The sequence below is a fragment of the Sinohyriopsis cumingii genome, chromosome 15, assembly GCF_028554795.1.
Source record: "Sinohyriopsis cumingii isolate HCF-2022 chromosome 15, ASM2855479v2, whole genome shotgun sequence".
NCBI classification, from domain to species: Eukaryota; Metazoa; Mollusca; class Bivalvia; order Unionida; family Unionidae; genus Sinohyriopsis; species Sinohyriopsis cumingii.
The window spans coordinates 149,777,311-149,800,135 of NC_142975.1; the positions used below are offsets into that span (position 1 = coordinate 149,777,311).

General features: G+C 36.2%; 1 protein-coding gene across 2 annotated transcripts; it reads right to left on the bottom strand.

The window, feature by feature from the left end:
* Positions 1-361: 361 nt before the first annotated feature.
* On the bottom strand, positions 362-8,674 carry LOC149783047 (uncharacterized). Of its 2 annotated transcripts, none has more exons than XM_089934648.1 (3): positions 8,626-8,674; positions 3,446-3,611; positions 362-1,024 (listed from the first exon to the last, which is right to left on the bottom strand). In XM_089934648.1, the coding sequence occupies exons 1-3, from the start codon at positions 8,657-8,659 to the stop codon at positions 877-879; spliced, it is 348 nt and encodes a 115-aa protein (XP_089790774.1). In that variant the 5' UTR covers positions 8,660-8,674; the 3' UTR covers positions 362-876. The 2 variants fall into 2 exon arrangements, with proteins under 2 accessions (XP_089790774.1, XP_089790775.1); XM_089934649.1 differs by lacking the exon at positions 8,626-8,674 and adding an exon at positions 8,405-8,553.
* Between the last annotated feature and the right edge of the window lie 14,151 nt (positions 8,675-22,825).

Here is a 22,825-nt window from a genome sequence, read left to right on the forward strand (position 1 = left end):
ATGTACAAATTAACATAAAATTGAGCAGGATAATAGAAACTGAGGAGGAGCCACATTTTTTTAAATATTGTTAAAAGAACGTCTTCTATTTCCATGAAAAAAGGGACAGGCATTAATATCTTATCTATATTAGTGAACTCTGACACAAGAAGGCCTCATAATCAATTATATTAGACAACAATATTACAAATGAAGTTATAGATTTTATCAGCAACTGTTCTTTTTTATGCAAGTAAAATATTTCATGCTGACTTGTAAGTAGATATATTTATCACTGGCTGCTAGGATTTATTGTGGTCATACTTTTAGCAAATTCAAACCATATTTTCTGGACATTTATACAAGAAAAATAACAAAAACACGTCATTTTTAATTTAGTGGATAGTTTGTGGATATTTAATATAAATGAGAAACACATGGAAAAGATGACAATGTGCAAAACTTGCATCAAAAATTAAATCAAACCACCTCATACTTATAATGTACATCATCCAATGAAAATTGAATAGGGGGCAGAAAATGGCCATTATTCATAATAGTACCTTGTTTCAAAATTTGGTACATCTTTTCCTTTGGCTCCTGTTATAAGGCATGAGCATGGATCTCAATTCACTAAACTGTAGTATTATATGCATGTGCTCCTTGTAAGGTGCTCTCACTATAAGGTATATTCTGGCTCCTATGGACAGTGTTATAATAAGGGAGTATTTTAGATCATTATTCATATAAAATCCAGTCCAATCTATAAAAACAGTGTCACACTGCAAAACCTGTACAACATGGCATAAAGTAACTCGTTCCATAATCGGGTCATATATGATTCTTCGTGCATATCATATGACAAATAACTTATTGACAAGAAAGTTTATTATTATTTTAGGATTTGGGTTCCATGTTCTCATTTTGCACTGTCTTGTTCTTTATGATGCGACTATCCTGTGGCACAAGGTTGGGGATTCCATTCACAATTGCATAAGCCACTCCTATTTCTGGGCTAATTAGTTCATTATTTTCTTTATCATACCTGAAAAGAAAAAGAAAATAATTGCATATTCAAAAGGATATGACAACAACTTCGATAAAAAGAGATCCAAAAATGACTATCCTATTATAATACTTGCAACTATTTGATGGGTCTTCTTGAAAGATGTAGAAATAATCTCAATATTAAGTCATAGGAATAAAGAATACCGTTCATCAAACCAAATGTTTGCTTTAAACAGTCCCTTATAATAGCAGTTTAGATTGTTGGTATCCATATCCAATTACATTCTTTCCAAAAATCATACAAGATTTGAAAAAGAGGGCAGAAGAGAACTTTTCCAAATTTGGACTTGCCAACAAATGTGGATTTAAAAACAACATACATTTAGAACTGACTTGATTACCCCCACCACACAAGACTTAATAACTGAATTGAATACATACTAGTAATCAATTAAATTACAATTATTATTTCTGAACATTTTGATTGACAATTATAGTCAACTATTGAGTAAAAGTACTCAAGGTAACTTCCTCAACTACAGTTTTTTTTTAAATGTCGTAAATTTGTTTGGATTATTTATAGTCTATTTCTTGTCTAAACTGCAGAATATTTTGGAACCTTGGTACACAATGTCTAAAATCTCATTATCTGCCTTTTTGTTTATCATTTGCTTTTGAGAATTCCAAAAACACATTTAAAGTTCTGAGTATATAAGGCTAGTCATGAAAATGTGATAATTAAATCAAAAGAAAGTAACTGTGATTTTAGAGTTCTTTTACTCAACATTGAGGGGTTCCATGTGGCCGACTGGTCTAAAGTGCTTGCTGCTATCTCACCTCTGTGCCAATTCAAGTCTCAGCTCAGCTCGATCAATGTGGGTATGTGAGAACACTTGCCAGTTATCTCCCATCGTTCATGGATCTTGCTCAAAACAACAATTCCACAATGAAACATGTCTTAGTGAACACCTCTATATGAAGGAAACCTGATTATAAGGACAATAGTATTTTATGTGCAATGTTTATTTTTGGTTTCAAGGACTGAAGCACTCCAAAGCCTATGGCTTGCTGTCCAAGTGTGTTACTAATAGTTTGTGTTTCTAATAAAATTCACTTATTTTATTAGAGGCATCCTCCTCATTAGATTGAGGGGGTACATATGGGTATGTTCAAACTGTTTTTATTTCCTGAAGTAAAAAAGACTTTCACATTCGACTGTCTTTCTCATGTTCATGAAGAAAACTACATTATACAACAGAAGAATGTTGTACCCAGCATGTATGCTGTAAATAGAATGGTGTGCCAGACTAAACTAGACTTTCTCACGAATCTTTATGCAAGGCAAAATTACATTATAATAGCCAAGTTTTGTACGCGTCCCTCACAAAGTATAAAAAAGGCAATGGATATGACAACAAATTTATTTCAGTCTATTATATCATGATCCCTTCCACTTCCTGTGCATGCATAGTTCAAGAAAAGGGGATTAGTAAAACTGGTAGAAATGCAAAAATAGATTTATCTCATTTGCTTCATTCACATCCTTTTTCAGTCAGACATGAATTTTATAGTGTCTGCATAAATTAACTGAACACTGTACAGGGTTGTCTCAAAATAGATTTGTGCCAATTTTCATTATTAATGTCCACAGCTAAAATCAGGGGCAACCCTTCAATGAGCATTTTTCTTTTCTAAACTTTCTTAAATTTTACTTTGAATAAGTGCTTCTTCTGTCATATTCAAAATATCACAAAAAATAAGATTGTGTTCAGTGTAAAATGGTCAGAAATCGCAATGAAAGAACAAATTTAGACATGTAGGCATCTCCCCATCTAAAAACAGCATCGCTGTAAGTACTGTCTCTATGTGAAATCTGAGACATATGTTGCAAGAAGACCTGAAAGTGCTTTCATGTTAATATCTGTGGTAACAGAAGTTTATTTACTGCTGTCACTGATGGGATGAAATCGTTTAAATGCAAGGAGTGAGGAAGTTTTGATCAATAGTGCATTAGATGAAGCAAATTATTTGTTGCATAAAGTGATGATGGGGTCATTTCAATCTTTACCCCCGTGAAAGTTTATGTTACAACATTAGCTCTCTAATATTGTAGTTAGATATATTAAGTGATTTTAACTGCTTTGGCAAAGTATGCCAGTTCTTCTCAGAAGAATTCCAGAAAGGAAAATGGTTTCAACAAATTAACTATGCCACAAACTTTGTGGATGGTTTGCATTTGAATCAAGGCACCTACCAATTTGAGATCAATAGGTTAAAAATCAAGGTCACTCAACCTGAAACAAGAAAATGTTTTTGTTCAAAATAGCTATTTTAAATCATATTTAAATTACTGAGGTTAAGAATTCTGACATGGCACCATGAGATAAAGGTAGAGTAAAAAAGAATGTTTTCACCCACCAGAAACAGAATTCTGTAAATTAAGTTATGGTTTACTTACACTAATGGCTTTTTAGAAAGAGGACATGCAAGATATTCCAGCATTTTCTCATCAAACTCTTGGACTGGTTCAGGTTTGTCTACGCTGTATGATCTGCTGGCAAGAATGATTTGTCCATACGACTTCGCAATCCTCGAAAGTGGAAAGGAAATCCATCTTTCAAGAGCTTGAAAAAAAGAAAGAGTTTTAAAACAAAATGAAATGCAGGTCCAGGAAAGCTTTAATCTGGACATCTGTTCATAAATATTAGTGAGAGAAAAAAACTCATCTGTTTGATGTGGCCAGTCTGTCCATGTGTATTAACAAGAGAAGAAATATCCCTCATCTTTTTGATGTGGCCAGCCTGTCCATGTGTTATTGTTGTTATAGGGTTTAACACCATTTTTCAGCACAGGATAGGCTATACATGATGGCCAGTATAAATGGTGGAAGAAGAACCAGGAAGAAACCCCAGAAAGTACCACTGACCCATGAGGAGCCTGTCCATGTGTATTAGCGAGAGAAAAAATCCTAATCTGTTTGATGTGGCCAGTCTGTCCATAAGTATTAGAGAGAGAAAAACCCTCATCTGTCTGATGTGGTCAGCCAGTTTATGTGTATTAGCAAGAGAAAAAAGCCTCATCCATTTGAAGTGGCCAGTCTGTCAATGTGTATTAACAAGAGAAAACCCCTCATTTGTTTGATGTGGCCAGCCAGTCCATATGTATTAGTGAGAGAAGAAAGCCTCATTTGTTTGATGTGGCCAGTCTGTCCATGTGTATTAGCGAGAGAAAAAAACCCTCATCAGTTTGATATAACCAGTCTGTTCATTTGTATTAGCAAGAGAAAAAAGCCTCATCTGTCTGATGTAGCCAGTCTGTCCACATGTATAAGTGAGAGAGAAAAAATGATCTGTTTGATGTGGCCAGTCTGTCCACATGTATAAGTGAGAGAAAAAACACTCATCTGTTTGATGTGGCCAGTCTGTCCACATGTATAAGTGAGAGAAAAAACACTCATCTGTTTGATGTGGCCAGTCTATCCATGTGTATTAGTGAAAGAAAAGAAACCTCATCTGTTTGATGTGGCCAGTTTGTCCATGTGTATTAGTGAAAGAAAAGAAACCCCATCTTTTTAATGTGTCCAGTCTGTCCACATGTATAGTGAGAGAAAAAAAACACTCATCTATTTGATGTGGCCAGTCTGTCCATGTGTATTAGTGAAAGAAAAGAAACCAATGATGTGACCAATCTGTCCATATGCATTACCAAGAGATGAAAAACTCATCTGTTATCAGTATTGTTTAGAATACAATAAATTATGGTGAGAAGAAAATAAAAACATGTCATTGTCTTTGAGCATACATTTCAACTGAAAATGCCACCACTATTACATAATCTCCACCAGTTGTACCTAGAAAACGTATTCAAAAGTATAGAAAGAAAAAGAAAATAGTAAATGATCATTATTTTACTACATATTTGGATTAAATTTTAGCCATTTATAATATCACACTAAAAATAAATTATTTTTCAATAAACAGAATTTTAATTTTAAAAATTGTATATGTAAATTAATTAATTTTTATAAAACCCTAACAGCAATAATAAAAGCAATAAAATAAACTACAGCAATACAATTATCAACATATAGTTTCAATCCCAAGAATGATCACTTAGAATGCTGTGTGGTTTAACTACAAGTAAAATAGTATCTTAATTCTTACCAAAGAAACTTACACGAGTAAACACCTGGCATTACACTGTACTGTATATATAAACATAAATAACCATCATGAAATTTTAAAGAAAAGATGGAATGAAAAATTTCACCAAGCAGCATCTGTGCAAAACACCAATTCAAAATAAATATGTTAATTATTAACCAGTGTTAAATGCCTTAGAAGTTGACCCTGAAGAAGAAACCAAAGATATAACATGGGTTCTACAAAAAAGTTGAATCAATCTTTGTACATGTATGGTATCTAAATAGCTTGAGACTGCAGATTTGAACTACTGTCAAGATGAATTCACACAACTTTTAGGTACTGTCGCTCAAATATCCTCAGTCAAATGGAACTGTCAGGATTAACTGTTTTATTTAGTCATTTAGTCATACTAGCTTCAAACCTAACAGAATGGCCACAGGTGACTAAATATAAAAAGGAAGAGCATCCAAGGGGATAATTAGGTTCATCATGGAGATGCATTACATGGAGCAAGGGCGTGTCCTTTAAGAATATCACATGTATTTGTCCGAAAACCTTGTGTCTGTGACAGCCCTGACTGTAGCTACAATTCTATTCAATGACTTCTAGCCTTAATCTGCAATATGAGCCCTGGAATTTTAGCCTTATAAACCATGATGCCAGTTATAGTAGTCTATTAAACTAGTAATTTTTTTAATATAATTCTATGTTATTTGCCAATGATTTTATAACTTTCAATCATAACCATACTTTAAAGCTAATAAGTTATTTGCTTCAACGTACATGTACAATGAGGCTGACATACATCAAAAACAGTTGGGTTGTAAATTGATGGCCTTTACTTAAACCAATGTTTCACATTCCTGAGGCCATGACCCAAATCATGGTCACAAGGACATTCTGGAATAATGTGGAGGGTCACCAGAATATTTTTTTTGAGGATGGCAAAACTTATCAAAATGCGGAAATGGGGTTGTAAGCTCAAAAATTTTATCTTTAGGGTCACAGCCAACATAGGTTGTGAACCACTGACTTAAAACAGTATTTATTTATTTATTGAATCTTTCAGAAAATAAAACTTGGTAAAGAATTGGGATGGTCTTTGCTGTGAATCATCCTTTTAGGTTAAATAACAAAAACTACAGTCCTGTAATCAATCAGCAACACCTCATATGTGTACAAAATGACAGTCACATAATCAATCAGCAACACCTCATATGTGTACAAAATGAGAGTCACATAATCAATGAGCAACACCTCACGTGTACAAAATTACAGCCATGTAATCAATCAGCAATACCTCATTGCAGGTGGACTGCTCTGGTGGTCTAGTGGTTAGAGCATCCATGGATGCAGGAGGTCTATGGTTTGAATCCCGTCTGAGTCATAACAAAGACTTATAAAAATGGTGCAAACAGCTGCCTTGCTAGGCACTCAGCATTAAGAGGTTAGTGTTAGGTGTGGTCAGCCTGGTGTCAGAATAATGTGACTGGGTGGGACACTGTGCTACATGTCAGTGGCATGATGCTACATTAAAATTCCAAATGACACACTCACACATTCGAGGTTTACTCAGTCATGTAATCAATCAACAAAATACACTCTATCACTAATACTGCATAGTGAGGTTTATTTCTCATGCCTAATTACATCTGTATTATGATGTTTTACTTCACAAGCAGATAACCATGTAGTCTAGACTTCATTCAAATATTCTATTTACTCTTCCTTTATTTTGTGAACAGGCTGTCAGACCTTACTCCACAAACAGCGATTGTGCATTGAAATATCTGGCATCTGATCCATGTTCGAAAAGGCTGAGCAAATATATATACCACCATGTCAGCTAATTCTGAGTGCTGGGTAATTCTGTGCAACGATACAACATTCCTGTAAACATTGGATCAAGTGTTGTTTTTGGTCAAATATCCAATTTGTATCAATAAAGAATGATCATCCTTTTATTAAGGCAGTGATTGATATTCATACAGTATACAAAATATCTCACATTTCTACCCTAAATGCATATGAAAATGTGATTTATAAATGTCAACATGAAGACCCACCCCATGACCTTCTTGATGTGATGTGATTTTGATTTTTAACATAGCTTTAACAATTTTTCAGTCATATCGCTATGATGTCTGCAGTGTGCCAGTTTATAGTGATGTCTAATACTGGGGCATCATGCCGCAGACATGTAGCATCATGTCCCACCCAGTCACATTATCCTGACACTAGGCCGACCAGTCCTAACACTAACCTCTTAATGCTGAACGCCAAGCGAGGCAGCTGTTAGTACTATTTTTTTAAGTCTCTGGTATGACTCAGCCAGGGATCAAACCCATGACCTCCCGCATCCAAGGCGGGCGCTCTAACTATTGGGCCACCGGAGCAGTACATGACCTTCTTGAAGTTGTAACCCAGAAAATCCTATTTACAGTGTATCTTTTAGAATCAGACAAATAAATACATTATATAACAAATTGAAATGTATACCTTAAAACAATACTGCATTTTAATCCAAGTTTCCAATTTTGCAAAAAGTTGTCCCACATGTTCAAAATCGTCTGCTATACAAAATGTCAACTTGCCGCTAGAACGGGAATCTCAAGAAATTCCCTGGCATATAGTCTGTTTTTAAATTCTTTAGTCATTTTTTCCCCCATAAACAAGACGTTGTAAACACATTACATCATATTCATTGTTGATTCTCTTTAACATAATAGCTTATTTTTTTTATAAAATGTTTAACTTTACTAAATTTCTTACACAATCAGTTTAGTTTTCTTAATATCTCTTGCCATTTACTGGCCTGGTTCCATTGAATTCTGTAAAACCAGCTATAAAACTGACCTAATTACTCGACCGAAATTCTGAAAGAAACAATCAAAAGCAATGTACTTTATTTCCGTAGCCCGATGAATAAACATTACATCTTTTCAAAGCTATGCGCAAAATAGGCGGACATATCGTGAGTCACGAAAACACGGGGATGGTATCCGTTGTGTCCAAAATTAATATTATTTTGAATAGAATATTCTGGTGACAATGTATTGCCTCTTTTCAAATGGTACAGTAAGCATTGCAGTATTTTAGTTTCGTCAATCGGTCGAATTCAGCATGCGTTTTGCTTCAATATTGGTGAACGGAAACCTTAGGCGCGCAGAAGTACCCGACAGTATTTTTGGTAGTCATATCAGAGGTTCCACCATCACTAAATTAACACTAAAGCATATGTCACGAACTCTGTAAAATGGGATTTTAGTTACCTGTGACTATGGGGAGCGCCATTTTGAAGGGACTTCTCGTTGTGATTTAAATACTCTTTTGTACTATTTTTTTCTTTCCCCTGTACCTCTAATTTATTACAAAGAGAACGTCATAATAGAGTATATCGCCCGAACTTTCATATTATGAATTACAAATAGTTTGATATAAGTTAATCTGCTTATTTAAAAAATATATAACACCAATAGCTTAGACATGGTACCTCCCTTGTATTGATTATTTTCTGCCTTGACCATCGCAGGCTAAAAAATGTGGGGGTAAAAAAAAAGAAAAGAGAGAGAGATACGTTATCTGATTCCCATCCGATATAGATGTCAATGTTACGAATACTTCAATGTATATTTCGTGGTTAATAGACAATACGACCCAAAGACAGTACGGCTAAAAGATAATACGGCACAACTTAAGGTAACTGTGGCAATAGTTTTTAAAATGTTTGATTTTTCCTGGGAAAAAAATAAGATCCTCTGTACGATATTATTTTTATAAGTTGTAAAATAAAATATTTTTTTTAAAAAATGTAACAAAACTAAACTAGCTTGATATTCTTTTCAAAAAAAAACAATACCCCGTAATGTACATGAGCAGCTGGGAGGGCGAATCCTACAAAATTTAGAAGGTTCCAAATGTCGAAATAAACCCTCCACAAGCAGGGGGTTTCAACCGGAAATAACGTCGACTACGTTTCAAGAGGAACCCTTGGAGATAAACCTCCTTAGAATGTCCTCCTGAGTTAGTCCAAATACGGTTTCTGGTTGAAAAACCCATTAATGGCGCTTCGATTACAAAAAATGAACCAATTCGTTGTCGTCGCCCTCCTTGCTGCTATGAATTAAAAATTTATGTTATTGGTAATGGCAAATATTGGAGAAGCATATACCACTAGATTTGCTCAAGAGCGACTAGAAGCAATAAAAAAATATTCTTCCTGTGAGAGATTCTGTAAGATAAAACTTACAAGCGCGACAGGAAGCACAAGTTGAATATGCTATAGGCACAGAACAATTATTTAAACCCGTTACAACAGCTATGAAAAAGCTGCGGCGGTCACTGAAAGTGTTTTATTGGGAGATATTAAGGAGGAAGAGGAAAGAAAAAAGGTATTCGTCCAATATTAAAATAGACCGCTGAGCAAGCTGAAAAAATTGCGAGGAGAGCTAAACAAACAAAAAAGATTTTACGAGGCCTTCCCGCTGGCGTAGCTGTAGCTCAACCTCCACCCGTACGCGAAGAAATACTTGAAGGTATTGGACAAATTCGTACTGAAGTTGCCGAGGTTAAAAAAGAACTTGCGTCTAAACCAATAAAGGAAAATATTGGACTGATTGCAAAATTTAGGGAGGATTTTGTTGAAGATATTAGAAATACTAAAAGAGAAAAATTGCCTGAAAAAAAATATTATTTAGTATATTTAATAAATGTAGTATCTTAAAACCCGGTTCTGAAAAAGTAAATGATGATAATCTTATTAAATGGATATATCGTATATATAAAAACAAAAAACAAGCCAGAGATGATGATTTAGAATACAGAGGTCTTTTTGAAGAAATACAGAGACTTTATAAAGAGAGTGTGAAACAACTAGAACAACAACAGCTCTCCCAGCAGGAACCTTCATATCAACTTCCTCCACATCTGCAACAGATAGAACAACAGTCTTCTTCACCGCAGCAAAAGTTGATGTCGGAACTTAAAAGGTCTGAGGAGCTACTTAAAAAAACAAAAGAAGAAAGATCACCCTTAAGACTATTTAGGAAAAGCACGAAAACAACAGAAGAAGGAGCTACTGGCAGTGGTTTGGGAAGTGGTTTTATTGACTGTCCTAACAATATCGTCAATGACGTGCAACGGTTAGAAGTTCTCATAGGAGGAAAGCGAGCTGGGAATAACTCGCCAGAAATGATTAATGAAGCAGCTGATATTTGCAGACGATTATTTCAGGGTGGTATCATGGATATTGATATTTACCGAGAACCCACTGATGAGCTCGTTGATGACTATTACAGTGACTAGTTGTTAGATAAATAAATAATTAAATAACATGATCGTACACAATTCTCATCGTAGACCAGTTATGGTCAGGGTGGTAAATTCACGAGTACCCGTATACAAGATGGCTTACGGAGATGGATTCGGTGATGTTGTTCAGGGTTTATTCGCGAGGATGGCCCCTAAAGCAATACCGATCGCAAAACAATTATCAATGAAAGCTATTGACGTTATTCGTGATAAAGCTACTGGTGCTATTGGTGACGTTGCCAGTAAAGCACTCTTGGCAATCAAGGATAGACTAGCACGATTAATACGCAGACCACCACCACCGGTGAAATTACCAAGCACCGAAGTGATGCCTGCAGATGTTAGTAAAGTAATAAATCAATCTGCAAATCAAAAACTAGCAGCGCTGATAAATCAAGGGCCTGAACAAATAAATACAAGTCTGGTATCAGGAAGTGGTCTTCGTTTTAGACGATGATAAATTATAATAAAATGTTTAAACGTCAATCCGACTCAGCGTTTAGCATAGACGAACCGGTTCTTAAAGATGAATCAGTGCGCGATTTTCAGTACTGTTCCTATGACGCACAACATCCAAATCAACGAGGGCGAATTGAATTACAGGTTCAGGACACAAGTAGATATTTCTTGCCCGCTGAAGCGTTTATCGAAATAGAGGGTGAAATTTCAAGAACAGATAATACAAAACATGGAGAGAATTTTAAAGTCGGTTTTGTCAATAATGGAATTATGGCCTTGTTTGAAAGCGCTGTGTATCTCATTGACGGAAAAACATTTGAGTCAATTGAGAACAATGTTGATGTGGCTACAACAATAATAGGTTTAGCAAGATATTCTGATGATTATACAAGATCAGCTGGTCCATCAATGATGTTTGCCGAGGACACTTCTAATCATCCTGACGATAATCAGTACAATATTAGACGACCAAAAAACCGTGCTGCTCCTAATCCTGCTGATATTGATGTGGAAGACATGATTATTAATGTTAATAGAGATTTTAATCTAGGATTTCATACACGTAAACAAATGTTGACTAGGATTGATAGAAAATTTTCTTGTGTCATTCCGCTGTCGCATATATTTTGATTTTGCAGAGATGTCCGAAAGGTAATTTTTGGAGCAAAACATAGGTTGTGCTTTTCAGAAAATCTGATGACAATGATGCTTTATGGCGAGAAGCTGTTGATGCTGATGCTGGTAAAGTATTAATAACAAAACTTTCGTTGTGGATACCGGTAATGACTCCGGCAATTGCTGAGGAACAGCGACTGCTTTCTTTTATGGATCAAGGTGATAAAAAAAAAGGTTGTTATCATGGCTTACAGTAACTACAGATAGTATTCAGAGTATCGCTAACGGTTTGTTTACATGGCATATAGCATCACACAAAATGTTGCACGAAGAAACTCACAAACCCATAGTCACATGATATTTGATCAACTTGGTGTTACTGACGTTTCTTTAAAAATAAACGGGCATCAAGAACCATCTGAAGATATACAATTAAATTTTACTGATCATCATGTTGCACATGTATATCATCGTTTGACGAAATATCTATCGCGTGATACAAATATCGATACTGGTTTGCAAATATCACAATTGGATTTTATGAAACTTTATCCAATTTATAACTTTTCACTAGAGCATCTTGATTTAACTAGACAGTCTGTCGTTGATGTGCATTTCAGAGCTCAAGTGACAAGAGGACCTATAGCTGAGTACAGAGCAATTGCTGTTATACTCAGTGATAAAGCAATGTTACTTGAAGCTGTTGGTGGCCAAATGAGAGTCGTTGATGACCCAATAGAAAACATGTAGACAATTAGATCAATAGCGTTTATTATAAAAATGTCATACAGTCACGTTAATGTCACTGTGACTCCCGGTCAGGCGAAAAAATTACAATCGAAAAACGCAAAGGCATGTGGGACAACGGTAACACTAAAAAATGATCAAATTGCTAATGGCGGCCCAAGCAAGTTATCGCTAACTAAAACCCAACTAAAACATTTCAATAAAGCGAAACAAGCAAAAACCGGAGTTCAACTTGATTTCGCGCCAAAAGCCATCAGCAGCATGGTTAAAACCTGTGGTATATTTCCTCTAATCGCAGCAATACCAGCATTAATTGCTGCTGCTGCCCCAGCTGTTGCAAAAACAGCCGCGTTAGGAGCTGTTGGAACCGCTGCTGGAATGGCTTTAAAGAAAGCAACTGGAAAAGGATACAAAAAAAAGGAGCGGGTTTAAGACTTCCAGGAACTCCACCCTCATGGTACCCCAAACGCCGCTAAAAATACGAAGTATTTCTCCGATGTCCAATTTTGATTCGCTCGATGCTGCTAAACAACTTAAAATAAAATTTTTTAGAGGTGTTTTTATACCGCAACGACTAAATAATCCAGAAACTGGAATTATTAATCTCGATAACAGCGATGGTCCAGGAACTCACTGGGTTGCTTACGCGATACATCCACGTGGAATTATCTATTTCGATTCGTATGGGTTAGCACCGCCAGTTGAATTTCTAAAATACACACGAAGTACTTTCGCTTCCATTCCAGTCTGCTATTCAACGCTACCAACACAAACACTAACCGATCCACCAATAGGTGGCCGTGAAGTAATTAATGTGCTTGCAGCGTTATCAAAATCAACCAAACCGCCCCATAAAGTTGTGCACGAGTACACCGCGGGTCGATTTAAACAAGCCCTAAAGAATAATGGTTGATATGTACGGAAGATCTCTCATCGAAACAAAGACAAAAAAAAAAACGCGGCGATATAGATTTATCAAAATATGTGAACGAAGATGAAATCGACAATCTTTTAACGTTATCCGGGATAGACCCAGATGAGGTTGTTATTTTTCAGGACCGATATGGAAAACTAAAAACCAGTAATATAAAATGGAATGACATAGTTCGCAGGGTTCTTGGAGCTACCGCGGATAACATCCACTTGTTTCCTGACAGCGGAAAAATCAGAGACTCAAGTATATCGTTTACAACCATCAGAGATCAAATCGTAGCAAGTGTGATTAATCGCTTAAAAAATACCGGTGACACAATGACAGATGAACTCAACATGAACGGGAACAAAATAGTGGTTTTAAGAGATCCAACATCCGACGAAGATGCTGCAAACAAATTATACGTCGACAACGTAGACAGTAAATTATCCACGCTGCAGGCCGAGTATGACGTTCACGTAAACGCGTTTTCAAGACTTCGTAGAAACTTTCAAAAAATTAATGAAACCACAGAAGAATTCTTTGGTGATCCACTCACCGTTGACATAAACTTGCTGATATCAAAACCAATATTGACACGATCAAACAAACACAACAAGATATCGTAAGTGGGATTCCTGAAATTGTTAACAAAACCAGTTTGATTAAAATCCCACCTGGAGTTACTCCCGGGCATATTACCAACATAGTATACACGGTATCATCTGGATTTGCAACATGGTCTAAACAAAATAAAACTATCAAATATACCGCAACAGTTACTGGTGTGTATAGACTGTCTGTGTTCAGTGCTGCAAAATTTGAGCTACAATCGCAGTAACAATATGCGTTTCATCATCAACTGCCATCGCAGGTGTTTTTAACATAATCGCGAAAAAAAATATCCTCATGCACGAGCACAAAATTGCACGATTATATCATACAATTAAACACAGCAACAGCAGCATACTCAAAATTATAGTCGCTGATATCATCAAGCCTCAACAAGGAAACAATATCAGATTCCGAATTCGCTCTAATGGTTAAGATATACGAAGACTGCACTCGCCATTTAAAAACAACAAAGATAAATAATGATGGAATTACTTCAACAGATAGCCGAAAATACAAGCCCCCCAAAAAACTTCGATGATAACAGTAAGCTCGACCAAACCAGAATTTAGTATTAATTTTCCAACTGCAATTCCCGTGAATGAAATCGCACTAATACAATTACGAGTATATCACAGTTGGCCCAATATCAGATCAAAATCATTTGCTTCATTACCAGCAAATAATTCGTTTGTGTTTGCAAATAAAAATAAACAAGATGGTACACCCGACTGGAACGTCATTGGGATACCAACCGGGTCTTATCAAATCGAAGAAATCAATGAGGAATTACAACGTCGAATAAAAAATATTACAGGAAAAGAATCCAAGATAGAAATAACTGTTCATGAACCAACGCTGTCTTCTGCAATTGAGATAAACTCTCCTGACTACGCCTTGGATATATATCAGAGTTCGATCAGAACAGTGTTAGGATGGCCTGAAATACCACCTGAAGCACCACCGATACCACCAGAACCGAAAATGTCTGACTATGTCACGGATAAGACTTCGTATCACGATTTGGCACCATTGTATAAAGAATATATAGATGACCTAAAAAGAGCAAAATTGGATGATACTTTTACAATTTACGAGAAGGAAAATATGAGATGGGAGTTTACTTCTGAGAAATATTCCACAGGAGAAGGAAGTATTGCGTCTACTTAAAGCCAAAACATTGAATATTTTAAAATTATTAATCAAGAACACAAAACACAACTGCAACAACTACGGCAAAGTTTCCAAGAACGTCATTTTGATTAAACAAGTTCACGCAGTGAAATCATTAAACGCATAGAAGTATTAAATCAGCTTGTATCCGACATGGAATATAATCACCGGCGATTACTTGGGGCAATAATTACTGACAAGGGTATCTCTAAACAAAGATTTTTAACTACATATTCGTTAACAGAAGCTACGCTGCCGAATTTCAAATTTCCTGGGTATAACGCAGACGAACTAAAAAAATCAGTTAGTGATATCATTGATGAGTTCTTCCCTGATATCCTTGCCGAGTGGAGAAAAACACTACCACCGGCAAATATCCTCCGGCACAACAATAACCCTGAAGGGACAGGAAGACATGTATCCCCGGAAATCGTAAATATAACCCCTGTGGTCGCTGTCAATCTTGTGTGTGATGTCATTTATGGCAGCTACAGCACAGACACAACAGTATCAAATCAAGCCCAGCAAGGATTTGTTCTTTATTCATTCACTCCGAAAGAACCACCTGGATATCTGATTGCGCAAGAGCCGATCAATCTGGTTTATCTTCAATGGCCACCTTCTGGATTTGAGGAATGAAATAGTTAATATTAATTTACTTGTAAAGTCTTAAGACTTTTATCCTAAAAATCTCATTCAAGAAAACAGTAAAAAAAATAATTCTCCTGACAGTCAAGGTGGATATTTTTTTACTGTCGCTCAGAATTATAAGAAATTTATTTTTTACTGAAAAACTGTCAACGCTTTCAATTCGGAAAGGTAATTAACTAGTCAAAATCATGAAAATCGTCCGATTTGCTAATTCGGAAAGGTAATTAACTAGTCAAAATCATGGAAATCGACCGATTTGCTAATTCTGAAAGGTACTTAACTAGTCGAAATCATGGAAATCGACTGAAATTCACAAACAAGTATAATAATTTTATTTTTGTGCACGAGCAACAGTAAAAATATTTTATTTATGTATATTTTGTGCACATCGACTGATTTGCTAATTTTTGAAGGGTACTTAGCTAGTCAAAATCATACACATCGACTGATTTGCTAATTCTGAAGGGTACTTAGCTAGTCAAAATCATAAAAACCCTCCGATTTGCTAATTCTCATAGGGTATTTACTAGTCAAAATCATGCGAATTCAACGTTTTTCAGTAAAAAGCAAAAAAAAAAAAAAGATATATCTGCAAAGAAATTTAATTTTTACTGACAGACCCGATTTCTAATTAATCAAGCGAGTATTATATAATGTACCAACATGTAAAGGTTTTCATACACGACAAACAAGCACTTGAAAACTACATCAAAGAGGTGTTTATGCAGTCCCCGGTCAACACAGTTGATTTAGTTATTGATGTATTCGGTAATGAAGATTTTTTAATAACGCAGGGACAGTTAGATGAACTGCGAAAAAAACGTATTTCTATGATCACATGTGACAGAGATCAGATTTTAAATTATGCACATTCCTGCATTAAATTTGATCGGCTTAAGGAAATATTATTCAACTAATCAGATTGATACAAGTGAAAAAAATTAACTCATCATATTGATGCAGATAAAAAAAATAACTCATCAGATTGATACAAGTAAATTTTTTTTTACTTTCAATTTCATTGACAGTCTTTGATAAAATCCTTGACTTTGTCAACCTTGACTTTGTCAAAGGGAAGTAATTGGAGATACCTACTTTCGTGTAAAGGCAACACGGAGAACCGTTTACCCGTTGTAGTGTGTATACAATAGACGATTCGTTTCAGTTAACTGTATAACGTACCATTTGACTTCAGTTATTTTTGGTTGTTGCAAAATAATACTTGAATTTAGTTCTACTTTTCAGGATAATATATTACCCGCAAAAGGTATTGACATGTGTTGTGCAATCTTCTGAAAGTCAAGGGAGAAAACTAATTGCATGACATGCTTAACGGAGTTATCTCCCTTAAATAACGCTGAAATTTATATAAAAACCCTGGATTTTAGTGAAGTACACAATCTAACAATAATTAAAAACAATCTTTTGTTTATCTTTTTTAGACAGAGCGGATTTGTATATATTTTCTGCGACTTTTCGTACTGAAGACACACAAATATCAAAATACTTGCCAGCTGCATACATCGAATAAAATAATTTCTTTTTCGCCTGTCTCTAAATTTATGGATAAAATTGCTTTGGCGCTCTTACCATTACATCCAGTGTTTCCAAATTTACAATTCTGACTTTGTATGACAATTCTCAGATTGGATAAAGAATTATCGGTTTTTATACGGTTGATGTGATCGATCACAAGATCATCCTTGATCACCCCATGAAAAATCTCGAACACGAAACGATGACAGAGATATTTTTTCTTCCCAACACCAAATTGGAGATAACCAACATTAGTAACAAAACCAACTGGGGTTTTCAACCTGCAATGTCTAATTGTGCCATCACGTGACGCTTCATAATTATTGATGATAGGATGTGGGGCAAATTCTTGATTCATTTTATATAATAATGTATTTGTCTAATTTATAATTTGCCTGAGAACTTAGTTATATAATCGTGCTCACATTTCAGCGCATCATTATTATTTTTTAATCATAATATCCTTTAAGTTCCCTGTATCGCTTACCACCGCAACTTGCGCATAACTGTGTTTTACTGCTGACTCCAATACCACATCGCAGACACGGTATTGGTCCTAAACTCCATTTTCGAATGCTTTGTGAATGTTCCACGCAGAAGTCTTTTCTGCAGGATTTGTTACAGGGAGTTACAGATCCCACTTTAAGCCACTTGCACTGATTGGTTTGAGGCATTATATATATATATATATATATATATATATATATATATATATATATATATATATATATATATATATATATATATATATATATAATTTAAATGTTTGTCTTAAATATAATATGGAGGAGTCTGAGAGATTATCCAAAATCAAGCCCTGGAAAACTTCTAGATTCGATCTTGACAGACTAACCCCTGACTTGCGGAGGTAAGCTTTGACTGATTTGATTGATATTATCAGAGATGCCAAAGAAGAATTTCGTAATGATGGAGCATCCCACGTGTGGTCTACATTCAAAATTATACACGACGACGATGTCAAGGACGCTACAATGAGCGATGCACGAGCAAAAACAATTATCGATTACCTCAATCAGAAATATTATTTCAGAATAAAGTTTATTATGCGTTCGGATGATGACAGGTGGATTATCCGTGACAAACGTGACCCTGTCCTTGCTAATGGAAAAACCTCTCTGTTAAGTAAAGATTCCAAACCAGGAATGTTAACTGGGATTGATAAACCATATTACGCTCGAGCGTATCCTGTGACCGCGGTCATTTATGGAATCTATCCGATAAAAAAACAACATTAATGATCTTGCCCCAATGAAATTTTCATCACTGAATTGTGTAGGTGAACGAGTAACAGAACATTTTACAAATGCGATGCGCGGAAACGGTCTAACAGCGTTACGACGTGAAAAAATAAACAAATGGGCTGAACGGGTCAAGGATACAGTAGATACAATAAATGATGTTGCCGAGTTAGAAAAAACATTAAGATTCCCCATAACCGTAGCAACGATAACAGGGGAAGTATTATACAAATCGAAATATAATCGGAACGGAACTCCAATAAATATCATTGATCATAACGCTCACGCTTGGACCAGTGCAGTCACAATATTTCCACGAGATCGAACTGAAAGATTTTACCAAGCCTCGGAAAATTCCGAGTGGAGGAACTCTGAGAGAAACATGTTTGATTTTATTAAACAGATAGGTGAAAACGATCCTGTGTCAGTGTGGTTATTTTCGAGTTCAGATAATGAAATATATGATCAGTTTGTACGCGTTAACAGTGAAATATACCGTAAAGAATCTCTTCATGAAACAATGAGAAAACTTGCTCAGAGATATTCAAAAGATACTGACCGATTACTAACTAATTGTTTCACTGCTCCATCAGTTGCAGCCCATGCTGCCAGAGAAAAAAATTCGTGGAAGCCAACCCGAAGTGAGTTTCTTGAAGATGTACAATTAAGTTGTTGTGAGTACGGACACGGCGGATTGTGGAATACCAAGTATAATTACAAGGAAATGATATCAGTTGATATGGTTGCGTGTTATCCAGGAAGCTTTCTCGGGATGGGAGAATGCTTTGGATACTTTAAAAGATTTGGACACCCCACAAACTTGATGACGCGAGTGGCTATTAATGGACCATTACCCGATTTTGACCTAACAGGATTCGCTCGTGTAGTGTCATTTGAATTCGCTAAGGGTCTTCATGTTATTTGTTATGTTTGGTTTGGTCGGCACTTTAGTGAAAAGCGCTGGGCACCAATAGTGTTGTTACGATATATGCTTGATTGTAAAATACTGGTATCGTTGACGGTCAATGAGGCAATTATATCATATCGGGCACAAACTGAAGTTTGGTTACCAACACCTGAACTGGTTGATTGCGAAAGTGATGATTATGATACATTAATCGCCAACCTCGAAGAGAAAAGAAACGCGAAGGATCTTGGCAGAAGAATAATTGGCAAATTTACTCAGGGTGGTGCATATGATCATGAACGACATTATGCACGACTAATTATGGATCCCGCCGAGTATAAATTTGTGGTCGCTGATGCAAATGCGAGAGGTATATTTGAAAGTCGAGAAAAAGCTTATTTATCTGACGAAACTCGGTTGGGTAAAATTGTAAGTTATACTGATGGCGAGTCACCTCAATATACTCATTTAAGATCTTCAGTGCTAGCTTATGTTTCCATCAATTTGCTATCGATGATAAATAGATTCCCTGACACTGCAGTTAGAGTTGCAACGGATTCGTTTTACATCAACAGGAAATACCTGAATTCGGTAACTCGTTTTATAACTGATGATGCATCATGGGGTTCGTGGAGAATAAAAGAAGAAATGGTATATGATTATTGTGAGTCCGCAGATGTTGAGATCAAAGATAGTTATTATAAATCAGAATTATCAGAAATGTCGAGTGCACCATCTGTGTACGATCCAGTGTCCAGACACAAGACTGTTTATCTCAATGGGTCGGGAGGGTCTGGTAAGACGACTCGAGCGATTGAATTATTTCGGAATTCAGATATGATCGTATTAACACCTACACACAGACTCGCGCGAGAGATGAAACAACGAGGGGTTAACTCATGCACTTATCACAGCTTTTTCAGATACAAGGGCTACACATGGACCCCTGATCGAATGGGAGAGAAATATATTCCAAGGATTATAATTTGGGACGAAATATGTACGATACCGTTAGAAACATTAAAAACATTTCTCGATTGGTTATTAGCAAAAAATACAGCTGTGATAATGTGTGGCGATCACGGTCAACCACCACCTTTTGTTGGACCATCTCCACATTTGTGGTTAAAAGATTTTGTTGACCACTATGAAGAAGTGGCTGATGATTATAGAGCGCTAGATGCAGAATTAAACGAGTTTAAGAAATTAATCAGACTACAACCGAATAAAATTCAATGTGAAATAATGCGTAAAATAATTTCAGAGACTTCAATGAGCGACTTTCTGCAAATGTGGAGACCAAACGACTTGATAGTGGCAAGTAGAAAGATAGTCAGAGACACACTTCAACAATGGTTGTTTCAGATTCACAAAGAGAAGTTTCCAACGTTGCCAGTGCCGTTGTGTTATCGACCAGCTGATACGCGACGGCAAAATATTGACTTTGATATACCAGGACAGACCGAAAAACAAAATCTCGTATTAAATGATGTTGTTGCAGTTGATATCAATGTTGTTGAAGATGCACTGCGCGCTGATACATCCCCCTGGACGCTAGGATACGCAATGCCGATTCATTCGTCTCAAGGACTGACTATCTCCGATACAGTTGTTTGGATCGTTGATGATCGTATCGAGTGGTCAAACTTAGCTTACTTGGCTGTGTCCAGATTCAGAAGGATATCTCATCTGCGGAGAATTGTCTTGGATGAGTCAATGGCTGATGACATTGATAAATGTCAAGTCGATATAATAAGAAATAAATTAACTGGTTACAAACAGAGTGACAGAAAAAATAATCGAGAATTTGACCTTGATGTTGAATTTATCATGACACTGAAGCAACAGCAGAATAATCACTGTGTGAGCTGTAATTGTATAATGTTGTGACAGTATTTGAGTAATAATCCAAGACAATTCACCGTAGATAGAAAAGATAATCGTCTTGGTCATACACGCGAAAATGTGACACTGACCTGTCTTGAGTGTAATCGGCGTAGGGGTGCTAGTTAAGTGATCTGGGCGGTAATTGTGTGTCCTCGGGAATTACTTGTAATTGTTCACGTGTGAATCCACGTTGAGGAGCAGTTGAATCCAGTCTGTAGATTGCTGGTCTACCAGAAGATCTAGTTATACCGGATATCTTGTGTGCGTTAATACTCCAAATAGGATCAGTCGCTCTTTTTTTACCCTTTTCAAGTTCACCTGGTTCATATAAATATCTCACAGTGACATCGCCCAGTATTGGTTGTGCTGAAAAATCATGTCGCTGTACGGGTATATTTTTTTGGCAATTGCGTTAATAGGTTTCATGTTGGTTGTTCGAGTAATTTCATTATTTAATGCAGCTATCACACCTGGTAATCTTGCAACCCATTCGCGTGATCTCTTGTCCTGAATGAATTTCTTCGCGTATTGATATCCAAATAACCGCTCAGCAAGTGTTCGATTAAATCGCTCAACAATTGCCTGATCATGGTGAATTTCAGTATGTCCTCGTCTGATGTTGACATTATGTTGCTTCATCAGCGATGATACTGCACCCTGAAATTCTTTGCCAGGATCAACTTGTAACAACTGTGGCTATCGTAGAGATTCTCGTTGATAAATTCGTTCAAAAGCAGAGACAACCTCAGATGCTGTTTTAGTCGTTAACGGTTCTGCATCTTTGTATCTACTTGCAACATCAACTACAGTTAGCGCGTACTTGTATGTAATTTGACGTCTTCGGAGTTTACTAGTATCATGTGGCAGAAATAATATATCAGCTTGATGAACTTCATTAGGAACACTAACATCAAAATGTGCAAAGTGAATTTGTTAAGGCGGTGGTTGGTAAATTTGCCATATTGCCTGTTTGGATAACCACTTTTTAGCAGTAACGCGCGTAACTTTTGCTGCTTCAGCGAGTTTACTAATTGCTGCGCTACCCCTCCAGTATCCTCTTGGGGAATAATAAATCGATTCCATTTATAATTAATTACCAGCACCTAGCGCTAATTTACCTTTCATTACGGATTTTATTAACCAACTAGCTAACCTATCCTTGAAATATTTATCAGTGATGGAATTTAGCGTGTGAATTAATTTCACATCCGCGAGATGCCTATCTTGTAGATTTTTACTTTTATAAGCTACATCATGAGCATGACACGCCTTATCAATAGCGTTTATCGGATACTCACCTGGTTTTGGTTGATCTTGGTTGTCAAGTCTGATATCAAGTCGAGTTCCAGGTCCGCAGTAATTATATCCTGGAAGATGTTTTTCTCCTGGGTTTTTAGCCCACGGAGTCCCTGGCAATTTTGTTAATTTTGCTGCAATATCACCCCCGTGTTGCTTTTTTTTTACTTGACTTTGGCTTTGGTTTTGACTTTGGTTTTGGTTTTGGCTTTGGCTTTGGTTTTGGTTTTGGTTTTTCACCTGATTGGGGAATAAATTTAAATTTTTTTGTACCGCATCGTTCACACTTGCCCGTAACCGCGGATCTGTTATTTTTTGTTGTAATGGT

What these genes read in the sequence shown, in the direction of transcription:
- LOC149783047 (XM_089934648.1), bottom strand. Translation starts at nt 8,659, where the DNA reads ATGGTCAAGGCAGAAAATAATCAATACAAGGGAG. An exon ending in AAATAATCAATACAAGGGAG is followed by an intron (nt 3,612 to 8,625) that starts GTACCATGTCTA and finishes CTTTTTTTCAAG; the next exon opens with CTCTTGAAAGATGGATTTCC. An exon ending in CTTTCTAAAAAGCCATTAGT is followed by an intron (nt 1,025 to 3,445) that starts GTAAGTAAACCA and finishes TTTTCTTTTCAG; the next exon opens with GTATGATAAAGAAAATAATG.